The sequence below is a fragment of the Lactuca virosa genome, chromosome 4 (genome assembly GCF_052849685.1).
Source record: "Lactuca virosa cultivar CGN04683 chromosome 4, Lactuca_virosa_CGN04683_v6, whole genome shotgun sequence".
Lineage (NCBI taxonomy): Eukaryota > Viridiplantae > Streptophyta > Magnoliopsida > Asterales > Asteraceae > Lactuca > Lactuca virosa.
Genome location: NC_136429.1, coordinates 391,545,210 through 391,568,930, shown reverse-complemented (window position 1 = coordinate 391,568,930; position 23,721 = coordinate 391,545,210). Strand labels below are relative to the sequence as shown.

The 23,721-nt window shown below is 36.8% G+C and overlaps 1 protein-coding gene across 1 annotated transcript; it reads right to left on the bottom strand.

Annotated features, from left to right (window-relative positions):
- Positions 1 to 22,286: 22,286 nt before the first annotated feature.
- On the bottom strand, positions 22,287 to 23,177 carry LOC145106425 (pre-mRNA-splicing factor). Its single transcript, XM_079043403.1, has one exon. It carries the CDS (start codon positions 23,175 to 23,177, stop codon positions 22,287 to 22,289), a length of 891 nt encoding a protein of 296 aa, XP_078899529.1.
- Positions 23,178 to 23,721: the final 544 nt, after the last annotated feature.

Below are 23,721 nucleotides of genomic sequence, written 5' to 3'. Positions count from 1 at the left end.
GGGTGTCCACTCTCACCCACCGCTTCCTTGATTAATGGAGGTTCGTTAGCAGAACGGACTTGATAGGAGAACTACATCTCATTAAAATTATATTGTTATTAAAGAAAGTACTAGAACATTATTTTACAAAAATCCCAACTCTAGTTACTTTAGGAAAAATGTGAAAAGTATGCTAATCCATGAAATTGCACATTATGCTTTATTGGTCGTTAGTGGAGCGTGTGTGGATTACCAGCACACTAATAGGCACTAATAAAGAGTAGTAATGGGTATCTCATAATTATCATTTTGGTGGAGCGTGTGTGGTTTACCGGCACATCAATAGTTAATGATAAAGACAATGAGGTTACCAAGCACATTTGCATGGTTATTCACATCTTGTTTGTGATCCTCGGTATCCCAGTCACAAATAGAAGAGCATAATCTGAGATTAAAACATGCCATTGAATAGTTTCAATGTATCTCAAAAGGAATTTGGAATTTCACTTCGTTTATTTCGTCTAATGGTGGAATTGGTGAATCGTCATTCACCTACCTTTATGAAATTTACACTTGGATCTCGGCATCCCATTTCTAAGTTGTGAATCTTCATAGTTGGATCCTAACCTTAATATTGTATCTTTGGGTTATTATATTGAGGTATCTTGAAATCTAACTAAAACTTTCTTTCTTTTCAGATGTCTACACCTGGAAACACTTCTGCTTCATCATCCTCCAACCATAACTTCTCTTTGCTCAACATTTGCACCAAAGTCGTTATGGATGGATCAAACTATAACGATTGGATGCGCAACATCAAAATGACGCTTCGTTTTGAGGACAACGAGTATGTCCTTGAAAAGAAGCTCAAAGAAATTGACGAATCCAAAGCCACTCCCGAAGAATATGCTGCCTACAAGAAGCACTATGACGATGCCACCAAAGTGGCATGCATCATGGTCGCAACCATGTCCCCAGAACTGCAGATGTACTATGAGGACTACTGGCCCTTTGAGATGAACAAGGAACTTATGGAGAAATACCATAAGCGAGCTCGTCAAGAAAAGTTTGAGGTAGTCAAGTCACTCATGGCTTGCAAGATGAAGGAATGGGAGTCGGTTGTTAGTCATGTGCAAAGAATGCAACGCTACATAGAGCGTTTGGTCAAGTTCAACATTCAATTTGATGAGGAATTGGCCATTGACATGGTCTTGAACTCATTACCCGATTGTTATGGTCAGTTTATCCTAACTTACCATTTAAACAACACTGAGCAGACACTGGCCCAATTGCACAACTTGTTACAGACAGCTGAAGCAGGGATGAAGGGTAAAAGTATAGCCTCCACTCCTGCAAGTGCCTCTATCTTGGCTATTGGACAGGGAAAGGGGAAAAAGAGGAAAGGTCCTCCTAAACAAAATTGGAAGGGCAAGGCCCAAGCTGGGGTCATCTATTAATGGCCCAAAGGCTAAGCCCAATGCTACAATTCCCCATGTTTCTGATCCAAAGGATGCTGATTGCTTTTATTGCAATGACAAAGGGCACTGGAAGAGAAGCTGCCCAAAATATCTGCAAGATATCAAAGATAGAAAAGTGAAGCCATCTTCAGCAGGTATTTACACTATTTCTTCTAATAACTCATTATCTTCTCGTTCATGGGTCCTTGATACAGGATGTGGTTTTCACATCTGTTCTGATTTGCAGGGGCTAAAAGAAAGTGAGGAGGTAGAGCGAAGGAGGATAAACTTGATCATGGGGAAGAGGAAGTCTTCACCAGTAACCAAGATCGGAGTTTATCAACTTTTACTTAATAATGATGTTAGATTAGATTTATTGAATTGTTGCTATTCGTCTCAGATGACAAGAAACATTATTTCATTTCATGCATTGTTCAGACAAGGTTTTAAGTATTCTTTTAATGATTTGAATGGTTCGATTTCTATTTATAAGAATGGTGTCTTTGTGTTTGAAGCTTTACCTTGTGATGGTGTGTATGAAACAGTGACTTGTGTTGATAGCTTAGGTAATAGTGTGTTTAATATTGACTTGTCTAATAGTGTGGACAAGGCATGCTTGTGGCATTGTCGTCTTGGACACACTAACAAGAAACGCATAGCCCAAGTCCAATAGGATGGAGTGTTGGAATCATTTGACCTAAAATCATATGATATGTGTGAATCTTGTCTTTTGGGAAAGATGACGAAATCACCATTCACAGGGTCTTGTGAAAGAGGTGAAGGTCTGTTGGACCTCATACATACAGATGTATGTGGGCCCTTCAGATCAACTACAAGGGATGCTAATTGATTCTATGTGACTTTCACTGATGATTATAGCAGATATGGCTATATCTACTTAATCAAACATAAGTCAGAAACCTTTGAAAAGTTCAAAGAGTTTAAGCATGAGGTTGAAAATCAATTAGGCAGGAAGATAAAGGTACTTAGATCCGATAGAGGCGGGGAGTATCTTAGTATCGAGTTCAACGACTATCTTAAAGAATGTGCGATAGTCTCACAATTAACTCCTCCTAGGACACCACGGTTAAATAGTGTAGCTGACAGGCGAAATCGAACCTTCTTAGACATGGTTCGTTCTATGATGAGTCGTGCTTCGCTTCCTATTCACTTCTGGGGGTATGCCTTAGAGACAGTCGCCAACATCCTCAATCTTGTCCCTACAAAGAAGGTTGCCAAAACACCTCACGAAATGTGGACGGGGAAAGTTCCCTCTTTAGCACATATTAATGTCTGGGGTTGTGAAGCTTTCGTAAGACGATAGACTCACGACAAGCTAGCAGCTAGAGGTGAGAAATGTGTTTTCATTGGTTTCCCAAAACAGTCTTTTGGATATTTGTTCTATAGACCTAGTGAAAATGTGGTCTTTGTAGCACGAAGAGGAGTCTTTCTAGAAAGAGAGCTCATATTCAAAGAGGACAGTGGGAGCACCATTGACCTTGAAGAAATTCAAGAGTTAGCCAATGAAGGAACCTTAGATGACACTAGCACTCAACCAGAGGAAACAGTTCCTGTTGAACCAGTTGATAACTCATTACCTCTTCGAAGATCCACTAGGGTGAGTGTGCCACCTGAGTTGTATGGTTTTCATATTACTTCATATGGTGACACATTCATCAGTGATAGTACACTGGTAAATTTAGATGAACCAGTTACTTACAAGGAAGCAATGGCAAGCCCAGAGGCTTCCAAGTGGAAAGAGGCAATGGACAGCGAGATTAAGTCCATGTATGACAACCAAGTTTGGAATTTGGTTGATAGTGCACCAGGTCATAAGACAGTTGGGTGCAAATGGATCTTCAAGAAAAAGACAGACATGGATGGAAATGTGCACACATTCAAGGCTCGACTGGTTGCAAAAGGTTTCACTCAAACCCCAGGGGTTGACTATGATGAGACCTTCTTTCCAGTAGCTAAGATTAAATCTATTAGGATATTGCTCGCCATAGCTGCCTTTCATGACTATGAAATCTGGCAAATGGATGTCAAGACTGCCTCCCTTAACGGGAAGTTGGCTGAGGATGTTTACATGAATCAGCCAGAGGGTTTTGTTGATGCAAAGTTTCCCAATAGAGTGTGCAAGCTTCAGAAATCCATCTATGGATTGAAACAAGCATCTCGCAGCTGGAATCTTTGCTTCCATGAGAAATTCAAAGAGTTTGGTTTCTCTAGAAGTGAAGATGAGTTTTGTGTGTATATCAAGGCTAGTGGGAGTATAGTAACTTTCCTGGTATTATATTTCGATGACATATTACTCATCGGTAACGACATTCCAACCTTGAAAGATGTTAAGTCTTGGCTTGGAAAGTGTTTTTCCATGAAAGACCTTGGAGTAGCTGCCTATATTCTTGGGATTAGAATATTGAGAGATAGAAAGAAGAGACTAATTGGACTTTGTCAGAGCACATACTTGGATAAGGTACTAAAGAGGTTTAGTATGGAAAATTCCAAGAAGGGAGAGCTACCTATCCAGAGCAATACCAAATTGAGTAAGAATCAATGCCCGAGTATAGATGAGGAAATAGCTGACATGAGTCGTGTACCTTATGCTTCCGCTGTCGGATCGATCATGTACGCTATGACATGTACTCGCCCTGATGTGGCATTTGCTTTGAGCATGGTCAGTCGCTATCAGGGAAACCCAGGTAGAGCTCATTGGATAGCGGTTAAGAATATACTCAAGTATTTGCGAAGGACAAAGGACTGGGTACTTGTACTTAGTGGCAAAGATAATTTGAGAATAGATGGTTACAGTGATTCCAACTTTCAAACGGATAGAGATAACTTCCATTCTCAATCAGGCTGGGTATTTTTACTGAATGGAGGAGCAGTTACTTGGAAAAGTTCCAAGCAAGATACGGTGGTTGATTCTACTTGTGAATCAGAGTACATAGCAGCGAGTGAAGCGTCGAAAGAAGCAGCTTGGTTGAGGAACTTCATCGGAGATCTCAGAGTTGTTCCAACCATCCAGGAGCCTATGGAACTGTTCTGCGATAATGAAGGAGCGGTTGCCTTAACAAAGGAACCCAGAGATCTTGGTAAAACCAGACATATCGACAGAAAGTACCATTTCATAAGACATAGAGTAGAAGAAGGCCATCTTGTTGTAAAGAGGGTATCATCTGAAGACAACCTAGCATACCCCCTCACAAAGGGTCTGAGTAGGGTTAAGTATATTCAGCATGCTCGGAGCATTGGACTGAGAGATGATATTAGTTTTAGTAGTTAGATTAGTTTTATTCAGAAACTTGTAACAAAGTAAATATAATTGACTTTTGGTGATTAAATAATAAAGTACTATTTATGAGTTTGGTTACTGCCTTTTGTCAATTGTTTATTGTTGTGTTTCATATTTTGCATGTTTTACATCCTGAATAATATGATTATTCAAACTCCACAATCGCTCATACTTTTGGAAGTAAGTAGTGAATTAAGACTGTCATGAATTGGATTGCAGATTGTCTAAGGATAGACATAGCAATAGAATTGATGCAATGATTCATGAGTACTCAAAAATTGAGATTTGAGTATTGGATATACCCTCGCTCAGAGTATTACTTCATGCAATTCATCACGAGTAATACTGAGACGATAATATCTTATAATTTTGAAACGAAGATATATGAGTTGTAATTTGCAAATTCCGTTATACATTGGTGATACGAAAACGCATCAGTAACTTGGTGTTATAAAACGTATTGTCATGTACAGTTTGATGAGTAAAAGATACAAGCATATGAGTCAAAGTTTATTCATTCCTTTTTCCCTAACCGAAAAAGCAATATCTGTGGGCCCCTCGATGATTTGGTGTTGACTTATGTGTTGGGCTCAGCCAGGACTAAATTGATGTGTTCAATTAGAAGTCCGATATCATCAGAAATCAGAAATCGGGAAACATAGATTCTTGAAAAAGAGATTGATTACATTCCATGTCTTATCTCTGGGGATATCTTGCAGAATGAAGGATTATATGATCACTTATCTTAGGACATGTAACTGACTGGGTCAGAGTTCAGCAGCGGCTTTTGGAAGCTACAATTTGTTGGTCAAATTTAGAAGTCGTACTAGCAATTATAGTTACAGAGTTATCCAAGTGGGACACTGTTGGATTAGGTGTCTAAGCCCATAACTATAATTGATATGTACTTGAATTGATAGCAGCACAGTGCTTTTGGTTTGCCCTCAACTCTAGCATCTGGACAGGGAAATTATGAAAGAAGATATTGATTTATTATAAGATCAATAAATTAATATAAATGATTTATTAATATGTTAAAAGATTAATATATTAATTATAAATCATAATATTTAATTAATTGTTAGCCAGAAATTAATTAGAATTGATTTTGGGGTTAACTGTGTTAATTATAAAGTACAGGGACTAGTTTGCAATTATCTAATAGTTGAGTGGAAGGTTCCAGAACCTCCTTGGAAGGGGGTGGACGAAATCTATAGGGGAAACCCTAATGATTTCGTCCAAGGGGCTTGGATAAGGCCTTTGGATAAGCTTAGGCCCCAAGCAAAGGAACATTAGGGTTTTCCCTAAACCCTAGATCCCTCAGCTATATAAGGAGCCTCCTGGCTCCCAAAATGGGCACTCCTTCTCTTGAAGAAACCCTAGGCCGATTTTTACATACCATAGCCTCTCTCCTCATAAGTTTCCTTCTTACTAGCTCTTGGGTGTGATTCCATTAGTGGCATTACAATTGTGGTGCTAGGCTTCCAAGAAGATCAAGATCAAAGGATTACCAATTTTTTTCTATAACAATTGAAAGGTATGTAACTCTAAAACCCTAGTTGGTTAATTTCGAAAATAGCCTCTCTCCCTAGGGTTCTTGTTTTGCAATTCAAAGTTATATGTTCAATAGTTAAAACATAGATCCAAAGTAGGTTGCATGTGAACTTAGGAATTGCTTTTCTAGTTTATTTGTTTCACCTAAAAGATCCCTAGCCTAGTACTAGCATGCTGTTCTAACATATCAGATAGTCAAATAATCCGTAAGGTATTTTGAGGTCTATCCGCGATCTCCGGCTGATCGTACACTTGCATCCTCCTTTATTATTTTGAAAACATTTTAAGAATATCGTTTAAAAAATCTTGTCCTCAGTTTGAGACTAGAGACACGCAAGTGTTTCCTCCAATTCACTCAAAGCAAGGCTCTGATACCAACTTGTAACATCCATAAAAATCTTTCCAAACTTGAACTTTAAAAAACATTTAAAATCATTTAATTATTACAATTCGTTTTCAAAATAGTATCATATTAGAGTTCCCAGAAAATAATAATCTTAAATCGAGGAAGTGTATGGTCACGCCTTCGGCTTCCCGTGATCATCTGAAGTACTTGAAACAATAATTGATAAATGTAAGCTCGAAGGCTTAGTGAGTTACCCCCAAAATACCAACGCCATATAATCATAACCATATCATATAAACATATATGCAAACAGCATGCATAATGAGCCTTCAGCCTGACTGGACCGCCTCGCAGGCCTTCAACCTATCTGCACCGCTCTCCGAGCCTTCGGCACGTCTGGACCGCCTCGCAGGGCCTACAGCCTATCCGGACCACTCGTCGGGCCTTCGGTCTGACTCACATGCCCTCCTGGGCCTGTAGTATATCCGGACAGCCCTGGGTATGTTGGCCTTCAGCAAAAAGCAGGACCGCCTCAACCCAACCCCCAATCAAACAAACATGTGCATATAATATCATACGCTAGCATATATAACAGTCAACTGACCTAACCGGTCACTAAGATAGCAACATCCTATATACCAGGATACCGACCTAACCAGGTCACTAAGCATATCACCATCCTAACTAACAGGATGTAAATCAATAAGCATATCATGCAATAACCCGGATACAAATCCGATAAAGGCCGTCATTGGTGCCTTAGACCCTATTGATATAGTAAGGATAACTCACCTCACAAATGTCACACTGAAGTGATAAGCTCAAACTCTCGAATCACAGACACGAACTCCACCACCTATATTTACCATAAGACCATTTCCATAAATTTCCAAATTACCAAATACCCTAGAAGTCAACTAGTCAATCCTTGGTCAAACTCAAGGTCAACAGTCCAAGTTGACCCGACTCGTCGAGTGCAGTTCACCGACTCGTCGAGTCCTTCCTGAACTCGAGAAGTCGTGAAATCCCCGGTTGACTCGTCGAGTTTCCCCGCAACTCATTGATTTCATGCATGTCGAAATGTCGGGAAAACCCTAGCTGACTCGCCGAGTCACCCTACTGACTCGCCGAGTCCATGCAGAAGTCCTTGCATGACAATATTCATCAGACTCGCCGAGTTGACCATGCAATTCGTCGAGTCCCCTCAATCCTTTCTCCATCCAGACGATTTTAAGCCGCTTTAAAACTCTATAATGCAGATCTAAGCTCTTAGGGCATATTTCTTACGTAAAGTTGCAAACTTTACGTACATGCAAGGTGATAATGGCCCAAATCAAGCTAAAGAATGGTCCTAAGGGACGAAGAAGGTATTAAATCACTAAAGGCTGAAACTTTATGATCCTACAGACCAAGATAAGCCTAGATCTGAAGTTGCAACTTCAGATCACGCCTGATACCCAAAATAACATATCAATATTGCAAAAATGGCTCTAATCTCACACAAGCATAGATCTAAATAGAAGAAGGTCAAGGTAACAACGTGTAACCTCAGAAACAATGCTAAGATGAAGAAGAACTCAGATCTACAGCCTTTCTCTTGTTCGAAGCTTGAGTACTTCAAGATCTTCTTTCCATAATCCACCACAAGGCTTAATATCACACAAAAGAGAGAAAAACGGCGATTTTAGGGTTTCTGGACTCACAAGGGGATGTAAGGGGAGGCCAAGGGGGCAAAGGATCCTTTAAATAGGGTGCAAAACCCCGAGGATTAGGGTTTCTCATTCCAAATCTAACTCGTCAAATCCGTCCTCCGACTCGCCGAGTTGGTCACTTAAAACCTGCAACCTGAACCAACCCAACTCGACGAGTCGGGGTATCCAACTCGTCGAGTCGACTTTTAGAATTGGAAATATAAGATTGAAAATTTATACCTGAGAGTCGGGGTGTTACATAACACAACCTATTGGGCAGCCATTGGTGCCTTCGACCCACGGATACAATGACAAAAACTCACCTCGAAGTCCAAAAGATAGCTAAACTGATCATTGTTCCAAATATCGGCTCTACAGTTCACATATACAAGAAACGGGGATTAAGCCTCAATTTACTACTCAAATGTAACATCCAGACTTCCAGGTATGAGATTTATTCCTTAAAAGGAAAATTCCCCTTCGAACTCGTCGAGTTGATGGCCTCTACTCGACCTGTTGAAGACTTTTGGGTCCTGCATATTTTTGGACCAACTCAACGAGTTTTTGAGGAAAACTTGACGAGTTGGTGGCTGATTAAAAAACCCAAATTTTTAGGGTGTTGTACCCTATTTAAAGGCCTTATACCCTTTGGGTGGCCTCCTTATCAGTCTCCTCTGTCCAGAAAACCCTAGTTCGTGCATCCTCTTCCATATTTGTATGTGTTTGAGCTTGAAGAGTGATTTCTTGGTGTTCTTTTGAAGGAGCTTGAAGTTTGAACTGGCGTGATTTAGAGGAAGGATATATATCCAAAACCTACTCTTTTGTTGCAGTCATTTTGAGGTATAAAGTCGACACCTTTCTTATCTATTGCTTAGATCACTTTCTTGGAAGTTTATTGTCATATTTGGCTCATTGTTGGGATTGTCCATGGGTTTGATAATTCATGAAGTTATCACTTCAGATGTGGACGTTTTAAGGCCTCGTTGGACTTAAAGTTGTAAGCTTTATCTAGTTCTAGGCCTCCTTCATGCTTTAGGTCCCTTATTAAGCCTTCCTTGTGCTTTGGAGCCTCTTTGGGACATGCATGGACGTAAAGTTAGCAACTTTACATGGTTTTCCAGCCCTTGGGTATCAGATCTATATTTTAAGGTGTTAGACTTGATGAAAAAGGACTGAATGTGTTAAGTTGGGAAAACTCGGCGAGTTTTCCAGCCAACTCGGCGAGTTGTCTAGGGGTTTCCCGACTCTCTGAATACTGTAGGAACTGGACGCGTTGGTAGGTGCACTTGACGAGTTGGGTCAACATGGACTGTTGACCGTGACTGTTGACTTTGACTTTGACCATGGTTGACCAAGTTTGACTCTTGAGGGTATTATGTGTATTTCAGAGTTTTGATAGAAATGATCACATGGTGGTTGTAGGCATTTGGGTCCGGAGCTGAGATTTGGAGTTGGATCTTACCAGTTCAACACTACCTGTGAGGTGAGTGTTCCTCGCCGTACTTGTTAGGTCGAAGGCAGCAAGGCTGGCCCTTTGGACTGTTATCCTGGTTATTGTATAATTGAGTATTGTAGTAATCGGTTAAATCTGAATCCTAGTAGATAGGATGATGCTATGCTTATTGATCTGTATGATCTGTGCTTGCCTTTTGTTTGATTATGTGTTTATGAGTTATGTATATGTCGACATGTGTGTGTGTGGTTCTGTTGAGTTGTCCTGCTTTGTGCTGAAGGCCAACAGACCCAGGGCGGCCCGGATAGACTGAAGGCCTACGAGGCAGACCAGTCAGGCTAAAGGCCCAGAGAACAGTCCAGATAGGTTGTAGGCCCGGTGTGGCGGTCTAAGGTTCTGTATGTGTGCTGTTGCGTGATAGCTATGATTATGTATTGTGGTGGTATTTTGGGGAAGACTCATTAAGGAATATGTTTCTGGTACCTCAGATGATCGCGGGAAGGCGAAGGCTTGATCCTGCACCTCCTCGTATTTTTTGTTAGGCTTTCTGGGAAAACTCTGATGTGAAACTTATTTTAAAAACAATATGAAATAAATGATGGTTTGTACTTATTTCAAAAGTTCAAAATTTCAAGAATTTTTCGAATGTTACAAGTTGGTATCAGAGCCTTGGTTTGAGTGAATTGGAGGAACATTCGTGTGAATCCAGTCTCAAACTAAGGAAAATATTTTCAAAATGATTTTCAAATGGTTTTCAAAATGCTCAAAGAGGATGTGATGTATACGATAAGCCGGAGCCAGTAAGTAGACCCCAAAATACCATAGCTGTTATTTGATATTGTGATATGTTAGAAAAGCATGCTAGTGATAGGCTAGGGATCTTCAGGAATTGCATGATAGAATTTCCTGATTATATGATGACTGATAGCCTAGGGCTTTCTTTTATGAAATTGACATCATTACTGTAGTTGCTTGGTGTATGCATCAGGTTATATATAACCAAGATATTATAGCCTGAGAATGTTTGGTTTTGTCTTATTTCCTGTTCTTGTTTGATGAAGGGCTTAGGGTAGGATCAGATATTCGAATGTTTATACAATCCAGTGTTATGTATGGATAGCATACACGAGCGCTGCAGGGTTGGTGGAAGTTTCATGGATGAGACGTAAGGGGTCACTCGGCCAGTTATGAGATGTTTAGCCTTTCTACTAGGGGTGAGGACTGGGTGTTCGTCTATGCTTATGAGTATTTTAGGGCGAGGTGATGATCCTTGAGACAAATACGGGTAGGTGTGGAAGTTATGGTCGTTTGAAGTTTATATGAAAAGAGGGAATTTATGCAGTACATTGGGTGTACTGAATACAGAAGGTCGCGAGATCACTCTAGTACATTGGGCATACTTATAGGTACGTTGGTCGTACGCGACCCACACTCAAACCCTAATATTTAACATTTGGACCCTATTTAAGCAACTTAAGTCCCTTGAGGATTATCCATTCTCAGCCTCCATTCACCCTAAAGTAGTATTACGAACCATAGCCCCTTCTTGTGAGATCTTGACCTTTTGGAGTGATTTTTATGTGTTTTGGTCCGTATTAAAGAAAGAGGAACTCATTGGAGGAGCATGAGTTTGATTGGAGCTTGAAGATCCATAAATCTCTTCACATTTGTAAGTTTTTGCAGGTATAAAGCTTCCAACTTTATTGCTCTTTTACATAGATCTGGTTTTGGGTTATGTTTTGGGCATATTTTGGTCCCATGACTTGGATTTGTGAGTTGAAGTTACTCTAGAACCTTTGGACTTCATATCTTGGTATTTCTTAGTTGTATAAGTGATAAAAATCGAAGCTTGAGCGCTAAAGTTCACCCATGCTTGAGTTCTTAACCTTTTTATGGAGTTTTCGACTTAGGGTTTAGTGTTGGGTCCTATTAAGTCATGCAAGTGACTAAAGTTGCCAACTTTATGGATTAAGACCTTAATTAGAAGTAGATATGAGGTTTGTACGTTAAGGGATTAAGGGATTAATCCATTCGATCGGATGAGAAAAGGTCACTGGCCAGTACATTGAGCGTACTTCTGTGTACGCTGCATGTACTGGGTTTGTGACAACCGTCAAAATTCGAGTCGATTCTTGATTTGACTAAACTTAGTTGCACTTATAGGCACGACACATACTAGACTTTGTAACTAGTAGCTATGTTATAACCTACTAGAAACTTGGAAACAATTATAATCAATAGATAGTACACTTAGATTTCACATTGATATATGAATTCTACAACTACTTAACTGTAGTGAATATCCATATTCGGGTCGCTCTTTGACTCGAACACCTTTTCATGAATCATATACACACATCATGCACTTGACCTAGTGGTATAAATTAGGTCTGAGTCTCGTAGGAACTTAAGTTAAAGTTGAAGACTAGGACTAGTATACTTGATTCCTCAATTTCGCTTGAATCTCGAAATCACTACATAGAATGCCAATAAACCGGTAAAAATAAATTACAAATATTATTTCTAACTTGAATAAGAGTTATGAAACTCTAAAATAGTTTGAAGTCTCAAAATTTAATTAATTTTTATATCCAAAGACTTACAAACTCCTCAAAACCCTAAAAAACCCTAAAAACACATATTTATAAACTTTAACCTTAAAAACTCTATAAAAATAATTATGAAACTTATAATACTATTTTATAATAATTAAAATTATGAAAATGCATTCAACGAAAATAAAATTTAATGTATCAACATTTTTTCCTAATTATCAAGTTAAATCAATAATTTTATAAAACAAATCATGGCTTAATGCATTATTTATATAAAACAAAATGGGAAAATTTATAAAAATTGAGGGAAATTTATATAAAATAAATGGAAGAGATGGGGGGTCTCTCTCCTCATTGAAAATTCGGATCTCTCTCCCCATATCTCTCCTCTTCCCAACACAATATCATTTTTCTCCACTCTCACACTCCATCTTCCCTCATTCTCTCTCATTTCTCTCTCACTCTCTCACACATATTTTCTCTCTTCCTCCCTCTAAGAACCATGAAATTTTCCTGCAAACAAACCCAATAACACTACTCAAACTCGAAATCTTCATCATATTGTGGTGTTCTTGAAGATAAAATTGATTTCTACTTCACTATTCCTTCAAGTTTTACTATTTCTTCTTCTCCATAAACACTTTTCTTTGAGATTATTCACATGCATGTTCATAACCATGATTTTTATGATTATGGTGATATTATTTCACCCAAAAACCAACATGCATGTGATGATCTTCAAGCTTAGAGGCTTGATCATCAAAGTTTGTTGTTAAAAAGCTTTCAAATAGGTTCATAAAGGATTTATTCCCAAATAAATATCTAAAACTTCTTTTCTAATCAAATCCGATTTTTCCCAGAATTTCACCAACAAAATGAGATGTTCCACAAATTTTCAGAAAATTATTCATTTTTTTCGAATTATTATAATTATTGCAAGAAAATAGGGCATAATTCATATAAAATACTTTCTGAGGTGTATAAATCCTTGGTAAATTCATGCATGACCCCTAATGTCAATGACTACATCTCTGTGAGTTTCAATGATTTTTGTTACTGTTTAGTATGATTTTGAATTTTCATTTTATTTAGTTCCAATAAATCATAAAACCACTTTAGGGAATGTGAAAATATCATATATTATTTTTCGCAGCTTCTACCTTATGTGCAAGACTCAGAACAATATTTTGGGAATTTTTCAAAATGTATATCTATTTTTCCATGATTTTTGTGTTTATAATAGACTAAAAACAGGAAAAACAGTTTTACTCATCCAATATTCATGAAAATTTTCCGGAAACTCTTATAATATATTAGGATGCTACATACAAATTATGACGATTTTTCTCTTCTTTATGCTCTTTTTCGTCTAATTTCCCAATATTTAATACACTTAAATCCACAAAAATCATAAAATTGGGTTAAACAATTTAGAAATCCGTGTTGATATTTTTCCCAGCTTAAGTATGTGTAATTGCAGTATTATAAAAAGTTTGAGGAATTTTCTTAACTGATTGCTATTATTCATGAATTTTTATCTATTTAGAGAATTAAATATAAGAAAAATGGTTATACATATCTATACTCCATGAACATTTATCTGGAAGTCTTTTAATGTAGTTAGAACCAAAATCTGAAGTTTGGTAATTTTTATTAACTATTTAGTATTTTTCATAATTTTATGGTTATTCAAGAAATTAAAATGATGAAAAATAGCTAGACATATCAAAAATGCAAGAAAAATTATCTTAGCGTCCTTGACTTCAGTTGAAACTAAAACACAAAATTTCGGAAATTTTAGAACTAAACTGATTTAGTTTTTCAATATTTAATCATTGGAACACCTCTAAAAATGTTAAATATTAGCATTTCAATAATGGGAATTTTTCCACTTAAATTGTTATATAACAATTGATTCATTGAAATTTAATTTTCACAGAAAAATGTTTGTAACTTATCAATATTAAATTTTGACACAATATTGGCATAATTATATTGTAGTAGTAAGTATACTAGTGTTAGATTTCGATTAGAGACTCACTACTGAATACCATTATTGTAGGAAAACGATAGTGGTACGAGTGGAGCGTAGTTCAAGGCACCATTTGCATCATCTCAATACATATTGTGAGTATTCACCACTCCCATATTTTCGGTTTTTACCTTTTGGGGTGGAAAAGCATGTCCTAAACTATTTATGTTCGTTGTATTTATTTGACTCGCATAAACTTGGTTGCTATATTTTGCATATTGTGAGTATTCACCACTCCCCTATTTTCGGTTTTTACGTTTTGGGGTGGAAAAGCATGTCCTAAACTATTTATGTTCGTTGTATTTATTTGACTCATATAAACTTGGTTGCTATATTTTGCATATTGTGAGTATTCACGACTCCCCCTATTTTCGGTTTTAAATGTTTTGGGGTGGAAAAGCATGTCCTAAACTATTTATGTTCGTTGTATTTAATTTGACTTGTATCAAACTTGGTTGCTATATTTTATTGTGTATGTGTATGCTATTGTTAATTCATGAGGCCTTATCGTGTTTAAGTCCCTGGAATCAGTTCACACAAGTCATTAACTCATTTGAGCCCATGGTTATTATGGATAACGCTATTAGGAGGTAGACAACTCCTCACTCGCACGATTCGCTTGAGTGCATTTTACCATATTTCCCTATGTTAGCGATAGACATAGAAGAGGGCACCCTCGGTCATTAGGCTTGGGTTGTGAACTCATGGTATAATCATTATGCACATACGAACCTTGTATCTCGTTTTAGCAACAAACTTTATTTCCCATGAGAATATGAACGTTGCATCTCATATGGGCAACATACTTTATCTCGTCTTCAGGCGCCGGAGGTTGAGAGAAAAAAGGATGTGAGGCGTTACTGCGAAATGAAGGCTACTAGGGGTTTTGTTACAGGGAAACCTATACCGACAACATGTCGTCGGTATAGGTAAAGGAAACGACGTCGTCCCATTTTACCTCATTAAAAAAATAAGTAAATAAAATAAATAATTTTCACGCGGATCAGTCCCACTTTTTTTTCCGACGACAAGTCGTCGGTATAGGTGGACGAAAACGACATCGTTTTGTTTTTCTACGATACAGATTAAAAATAATTCGAAATTATTTTTTAAACACCCTATACCGACGACATGTCGTCGGCATAGGTGAACCAAAACGACGCCGTCTTCATTTTCTGCAACAAGAAATATAAATAAATCGAAAATATTTTTTTAATATCTTATAACAACGACATCTCATCTGCATAGATATTGGACATACCGCCAATTTTTTACATCTTCCCACCAAATCTATACCGACGACTTGTCGTCGGGATAGGATTTCTAGTCAAAGAAATATAGTCAAAGTTGGAACACGTTTTACCGATGACAAGTCGTCGGTATAGCTTGCCTTTTGCCGACGACACATGTCGTAGGGATAAGTGTCGTCTGGATAGGTGTTAATCCTTATAGTGAAAAAAGACTTTTAATGACAGACTAATTACGACGTACACAGATTTTATGACAGAAAAAAAGATATTTCATAAAACTTATGTATGTAAAATGTTTAGGATTAAAGATTGTACGTCGTAATGTTATCTTTTATAAAAATTAATGAAGTAAACAATATCTATTGTGAATTAGTGTCTAAAATGAGGGGAAAAGATACACATTATATTTTCAATGTTTGGGTTCAAAATACACACATTAGGTGATCTAGGGTTCCGTCTCCCTTCCAGCCATCTACGTCAGTTACCACCACCGTCAATGGCGAACACAATTTGTGACGCCTGCTGCTCTAACCCGTCTTCATCTTCTTTCCCGTCACCACAACCCTCAAGATCGTTTGTATCTCTCACCTCCTCTAAGTAAAACACGCTTCCCATATTTTGGAAGTTGTGCCCCCTCCCCCGATTTCGTCTTATAATTACCTCTCACTGAAAACTTCGAACTTCTTCCCTTTCATCGATTTCTATTTCATCGATTTCTAGGGCTATATCGACACCCAATTCCATTACCATAAGTTCTTATGGAGGAGACAAACGGCCTACACGACACCACTTCAGATTTTTCTCTGACGAAGAAGCTACGACAACTTCTTGATTCTCTTGGAGTTCACCAAGCCCTTACTTGTTTCAATGCCCCCGGCGCGAAGCTTATAGAGAGATGGCTTTCAATTCTGCTTCACGGATGGTACATTTCTCTTAATCGTTTGTAAACTTTTGATTCAGGCATCTTTGTGGGGCGTGCGTCAAAGTGAGAATGCTGAAAATTGGTTTTAATGTGCAACCTCGTTTGATCAGTCCTGTAATTTTGCCTTTGATGTGTTCTCTTGCTATGTTTTTGAATATGGGTTGCTCTATTAGGCTTTCCAGATACTGGACTAACATCTTATGGAGATATTAATACTTTACTCCTTTAGAACCTGATGAGATATGATATAAACTTATAGCAATGTTGAACATCTTTATATAAACACCTATCCTTTTCCCTAAAAAATTCGAGAATCAATTATATTATCATGTGTGACGAATTTCGTATCACAACTAAAATGATTTATATTTTTATAATAGTTATAAAAATAAATTATATTGTTTACTTAGAAATCGTTTCTACATGATGATTAAGAGTATAATAATAATAATTGATTTTTGGCATATTTTCAATTAATTATTATATATTTGTCATATTTTCGTTTATAGTCGTTTAAGACAAGGTACATTTCCTTTGTACACAAATATATTGAATAACATATTTTGTTAAATGTATAATGTCTTTTTATGCTTTCTCAATGTTTTCGTGCATATATATAAGACGCGCATTATAGTTTATGATTCGTCGAATGACTTATATCTTTATATCAATCTACTTATAATATTGTAATTTTTTTTTATATTAATTAATATATCATGACAAAGTGTTATTATGTCAATTATAGCATTCTACTACAACTTATATAATTGATTTATGATTTATACATTTTAGATTGTTATTTTCATAAACTCTCGAAAAATAATAAAGTATGATGTTATTTTATGTATAAAACTTGAAAATCATCAAAAATTTAATAGACACTCATGTATTCTCTCCTAAATATTAAAATTTTAAAAAAGGGGCCATAGAAACTCGCATTCGATGTGTGATCTCCATCTATGCTCATTTCGTGAAGCTTGTCATGAGAAACCGTATGTTATACCTTCTTGAATTTGGAATAAACTATCACGACTAAGGGAACCTGGTTTGATTTGTAATTTATCTAATACAAGAGACTTATTTATGATAAATTAAATCAAAAGGGACAATTTTTATCTCTTTTAAAATAGTATAAGGAACATTTTTGTAGTGACCATGCCAAATGGGACTTTGCTTGCAAAAGGTTTTGTTAAAAGGGCTAGTTTTAATTTGAAGTTATAAATGCAGGAGATATTTTTGCCATATTCTCCAAGTATACTAAAGGGATCGTGCGTCTTCATTCACAGGTCGAGAATGGAAAGAGACGCGAACGAGAGAATCGTTGGGACCTCCGACGATGGTCGAGCCAATCGCAAAGGAAAGGAGAACCACCAGTTTCTGACGAATGGAAATCGAAATGGTCTAGGTGGCAACAGTTGCTGATCAAGGGAGTGCACCACTTGTAGTTGATCGGATTTTAAAATGAAGAAGAATGAAAGTGAAAACAGTCAATGATTTTTCGATTGTCTTGCTTCCGTCCGACAGTGAAACTCCAATTGGAGGTGGGGTTAGATCGGAGGCGACAGTCCCCGCTCTTCACTTCCGTTTTTCCGATGGTGATTCGTGAAGTTAATAGGGAGGCAGCGGCGACTTCCCTTGGTTGCTCTTGTGTTTCATCCGATTGTAAGCATTTCAGCAACGCGAGGTGAAAGAATCCGAAACAGGTGGGTGTCTGAGGTTTGTTTCAATTAATCAGGTATAAATAACCAAAAGGTTGTTGCCCCTCTTGGTCTCGATGGTAACAACCATCAATCGGTGTTTGGGTTTGGTTGCTTGACAGAAGTTGATAGAGAGGAAAAAGGAGAAAACCGAAAACTCCTTCTTCGTTGTTTGTTTTGATAGAAATTGATGTGGGAATGCATATTTGGGTGTTGATATTGATTGAGTGTTAATGTTGGCTTGAGTGTGATTTTGATCAAGGTGAAATTTGGAAGCAACATACTTGTCAATTTCCTTTATTGTTGTACTTTGAGGTAAACTTAGAAGCAATGTTTTGCTTCAATTATTAACGTGTATATGTGTATGTATTAACATGTATTTGTATATGTATTAACATATATTTGTGTATATATTGAGTGATGTGGTAGAAAATGTAAGTGTAGATGCTATAGTTATATTTTTTTAAAGTTTAAATTCAATTATGCTTGACTCAAAGTGCAAAAAGTACAATGTCATATTTGTAATATTTAAAATAATGATATTTTCTTACTTTCTCGATTCCTGTGCCCTCGATCCAGATATCAAATAATTTTTATGAAAATGACAAATGATAATCTCGGTTATAAGGTTTCCAAAAAGTGAGACAGATCTTAAATCTGATAAGTAGAACTCCGGGAAAATCCGTTTAAAGTTTCGCGATTTATAGGATCGGATTCGACAGATTTTACAAATCAGATTTCGGTTGAGTTTAAAAATATTATAAAAATATAATAAAATAATAGACCATGGCCGGAATTAAAAAACTTGCTCAAAAATAGTTTACGAGACTCGTAGCTATTCCAAACGAATCAGTCCATGGTTCGTTTCAAGAAAATCAAATAAATACTGATTTTTATAACTTTAAAGAGTCGTAACTGTCTCATACGACCTCCGCTTTGGTCGTTCTTTATATCCACGAAATCAGGAGAACATAATCTATTAGAATTTATTATTCCCAACTCTCAAATATACTTAATGCAAAAAATTCAATTTTAACGACACCAATAAATTTAATTTTTGTTGTTTTTTCATTTAATCTTCAATGGTAGATGGTTTAAGCAGTTTGAGATGTTCTAAAAGTAATTATGTATGTAATATTTTTAATATACATTATAATTAAATTTTACACACAATTGGTTCTTAATGCATAACGGTTCGCGGTGGTTTAACCGCCGAACTCTGACCAATTTTTACCGGTTGTTACAAGTGGCAACTCAAAGCTCCTAGAGTGGTGTCAAACCACTAGATCGCATTCATGGGGCCAAAAGGGTCCAAAACTCATATATACAAGATCTAAGCCATTAATAAACAAGATAATAGCTTTTTACCTCAAACAAGATGGAAATGGAGTAGAGAATCAGGGTCCACAAGCTTTTCCTTTATCAACAACCTTGCACCAAGCTTCTTCTTCTTGATTATGAACCAAGGCACACCAAAATGAACATAATGAGCTCAAAACTCAACGGAGAGGTCTAGGGTTTCGAATATGAGGCAATGAGGTCAGTGGAGGCTGAGAAATGAGGATTTCAAGAGCCATAAATGTGTTTATATAGTGTCAAACTCTAAAAATTAGGGTTTCACTAACTGGCACATACGTCCCGTGTACACATGAGTATGTTACGTGTACCATGTATTACGCCCCGCGTACTCTCTTCACAACTGGTACGCTAAGCGTACCATGTGGTACACCCCTCGTACTACACAAGGACCAAAATGTAACTTTTAAAATAACAAAGGGCAATAATGAAACATACCAAGATTCAAGTGTTACAAATAATCATGGACTAATTTTTTTTAATTTTTAACAAAAAACAGAAAATTTCCTATTTATAACACCAAAGGACTTTTAAAAGTCGGAAAAATTCTTTAACAACATAAAAATTAAATTTATTAATATATAAACAAATCGTTTATACGGTACATATGAAATAAAAAAATAATTATATTATAATATATACGTACATAGAAAACAAATTAATGGTTGGCATAGGCTAGGTTTTCTTTATCTTTTGTCAGCAATCAATTATTTATATTTTTACTTCATCTTTCCCCAAATTTCAACTATTCACGATTACATTTATATAAAAAATCCCTAAGGAAGAAATATGGGTTAAGAAACATACGAATTAGTGAGAAAATAAACATTACTGATTTGCTGTGAGCGAGAGGTAAAGCTGCGACGATGAGCTGCACCACACGACCGACGACCTTCTGTAGCTTGGGTAGTGGCTGATAAGTGGAGACGCTAAGCCTTCGCGATAATTAAAGCAACCAACGAATCAACAGAGGGCTAAGAGCCAAAAGAGAGCGTGAGAGCGGAGACTAGATTCGTGCGAGTAACAATGGAAAGCTCAACAACATACGATGGTAACATTTTGAAAAGGGGTTTAGAATTTTTTGAACGATTTCAAACATTGTTTTTTGTTGGGATTTGGCGCTTTCCAAAAGTATTTGAGACTTTTTTTTGAAAATTTTAGTTTTCATACTTATCTCTCTAAAAACTGTGAGCAAGTTTTTTCAATTTTTGTAAAAGATATTTAATTATTTTAAATACAAAATAGAGTTACGTGACCTTATATCAACGTATTACCTCATTTTTAATTTGTGAATGCGTTCATCGGTGATAGTATAATGGAGGCATTTTGTAGTTTGTTTACAATTATATGATGGGTTGAATTATATATAGAAATTTATGGACAAGTTAGGGGGGCTAAGAACCTCCCTTCCCTTTACTGTCTCTGCCATTGAATATATTAATTGCATAATATATTAACAAAACATCTCTCTCTCTCTTTCTCTCTCTCTCTCTCTCTCTCTCTCTCCTAATATCATTTCTAGTTATTTCTGGTTATGAGGGTGACCCAAAAGGACTTTGATTTTTAATTCAAGTATATATATACCAATTTAGTTATTGGTTTAGACACCTAATCCGACAATACTAATTTCAGAAAAATAAAAAAAAATAGAGTTTTAATTTGATTTGACATTAAACAAGATTGTAATTTTTGCAATTAAAGATGCAACAAAGGTTGTACATACCATTGGAGAAATGTTCTAGTTATTCACTAGAAATGTAATTAAAATAGTAAAAAAGGTTGCATATAAGTGTAAAACAAGTTGCATGTTAGCATAAAAAAAGTTTATTTTGCATAACAAAGATTGTATTAAAAAAGATTGCATCTAAAAAATAATTGCAACCATTTAAGAAAGGGTTGCATTTGGTCTAATGCAATTTGCCTAATGCAACCTTTGGTACAAAGTTACTTTCGGCATTATACAACATTTTCAAGCCTTAATGCAACCTTTTAGCAAAGTTGCATTATCTTCACTTTGTTATAGTGGATGGGGGTAGAGGCAAAATTATTGGAGTTCGTCACGATCTGGATATAGATATATGAGAAATGGCAAGTGATAGGGGTTAAGATCAACGGAATTGAAGGCGCGACGTTACATATGGACACGAGCATCGAGGACTACGTCGGACAAGAAGAATAAGAGAGAGAGAGATGAGTGTCGATGAAAGGGGCATGAGTTGGTGGGGTGAGGTGTGAAAGGGCTTTAATTATTTTCTATTTTTTTAAAAAATAAAATTAGTCAAAATTATATATTTAAAAAGAAATATAGGTTATTTTATAGGAGTGAAGGACAAACACATAAATATAGGTTATACAGTATTAAACTTGATTTAAATAATATTATCGACTATCCCGCTCGATAAGCAGATTTTTCGGACCTATTTTTTCATCTTGAACTACAAGTAAATATGATAATTTGATTCGTTAAACTAAGCAGATTTTAGACAACTTTTTCTAAATTTAAACATAAACTTTATACTGTATCTGTGACAAACTAACGGGGACACAAATAATAAAGATTCAGGTAGGATCTGAATATAACAAATCTATCACTGAACAACCTATATACCAAAAAAAATTGTTGCAACAACGTAATACAACCAGCATCATATATACATTTATATCATCTCACATTCTCTCCAAATTTTATAGTTTCACTAATTACACATCCTTGAGAAATTAACAACTAAATCCCAATAATGACCAACCCCAGCATCATAAAACACTTTGCGAGCAGCATTTTCGGTACTGCATTCATGCACCAAAAACCTTTGAAAACTTGGTTTAGTCACACTCCCTTGCCACACCAACACACACTTATTCTTCACGTTCTCATCATCATCATCAACCTCTTCATGCATATTCTCTTCTTTCACAGCCGCAACCCAATTTATCCTCTTCAACATCAACTTCTGATACCGTTTTACCGATTTACCCCCGCCCTCCACCACCACGACAGAAATACCCTCCGAAATAACCGCACACCCCGACAACCGATTCTTCTGTGCATTTACATCAACCTTAAACCTAGTCTGAAGGTGCGAAAGGTCATTCACTTTGTATATGGACACAATTGTTTCGAGGGTATTATTATTGTCATCGAAAAACTTTGGTTTTTTCTTTTCGCGTCTTTCGGTCGGAGTCAACTTCCGGGCGATATTCCGGTCAACATGAGCCTGTTCACATTGGGCGGTTGCTTTTCTGATTTCCATTTCAAGGCGGGTCGGGTTTTGGGTGGCTTCTGATCCGAGGACTTTCATTAGATTGCTCATTTTGACTTTGGGTTTTGGGGGTTCTAGAAGGCCTAGGCGGATCATTTCTTGCCGGGCTTTTTCAGTGGCGAGGCGTCTTTGAGTTCGGAGTCTTTTGCGTTCTTTTTGGGTGAGTTTTAGAGGCTGAGGCGGGGGTGGGGCCGGTTCGGCTGGCGGTTCGATTGGGTGGGGTTGTTCCATGTATAGAGTTATCTTCTCTTTCTTTAGTATATCTTCAGGTGGCCCGCCTTCTGTGACGTTTCCGTAAGTACCAGAATCAACAAACTGAAAGGTCATCATTTTAGGCCTTAAAAGTTTAGTTTTATTGATTCCCATTCGAGGATCAAAGTGAGGGTTTTCATCGAAGATCCGCGACAAAACCGGCACGACGCCGAATGACGTAAAAAGTGAGTTTTTGATAAACTACTTTTTAGCCTTAGTGATCTAAATGAAAGTCGTAGTATTCGTTAAACCGAGAAGTTTGATAAAAAGAACGCCAAAATCTGACTTCGTATGAGGAAGTTACGATTTTTCTAAGTTTCAGCTTAGCAGTAGACAGCTAAAAACTCGAATTTTAGATTGAGTGATTTTTAGCCGAAACAACCTAAACGAGAATTGAAGATCTCGTCAATAGTAGTACAACGGTAAAAAGTCTGACGAAAACGGATGTCGGATGAAGAAGCTATGAATTTTTAACGGATTTATCAGTCCCGGTCTGTTAAAAATAATAATATTAAAAATAAATTCAAAATTATCCGACGAAGTATAAACGAAAGTTGTAGAGTATAATTTACCCTACGCGTGCATATAAAGAACGTCAAAAACGGAGCTCGTATGCGAA

Excerpts from the sequence above, each read along its gene's own strand:
- LOC145106425 (XM_079043403.1), bottom strand. The coding sequence starts at position 23,177 with ATGACCTTTCAGTTTGTTGATTCTGGTACTTACGGAAACGTCACAGAA.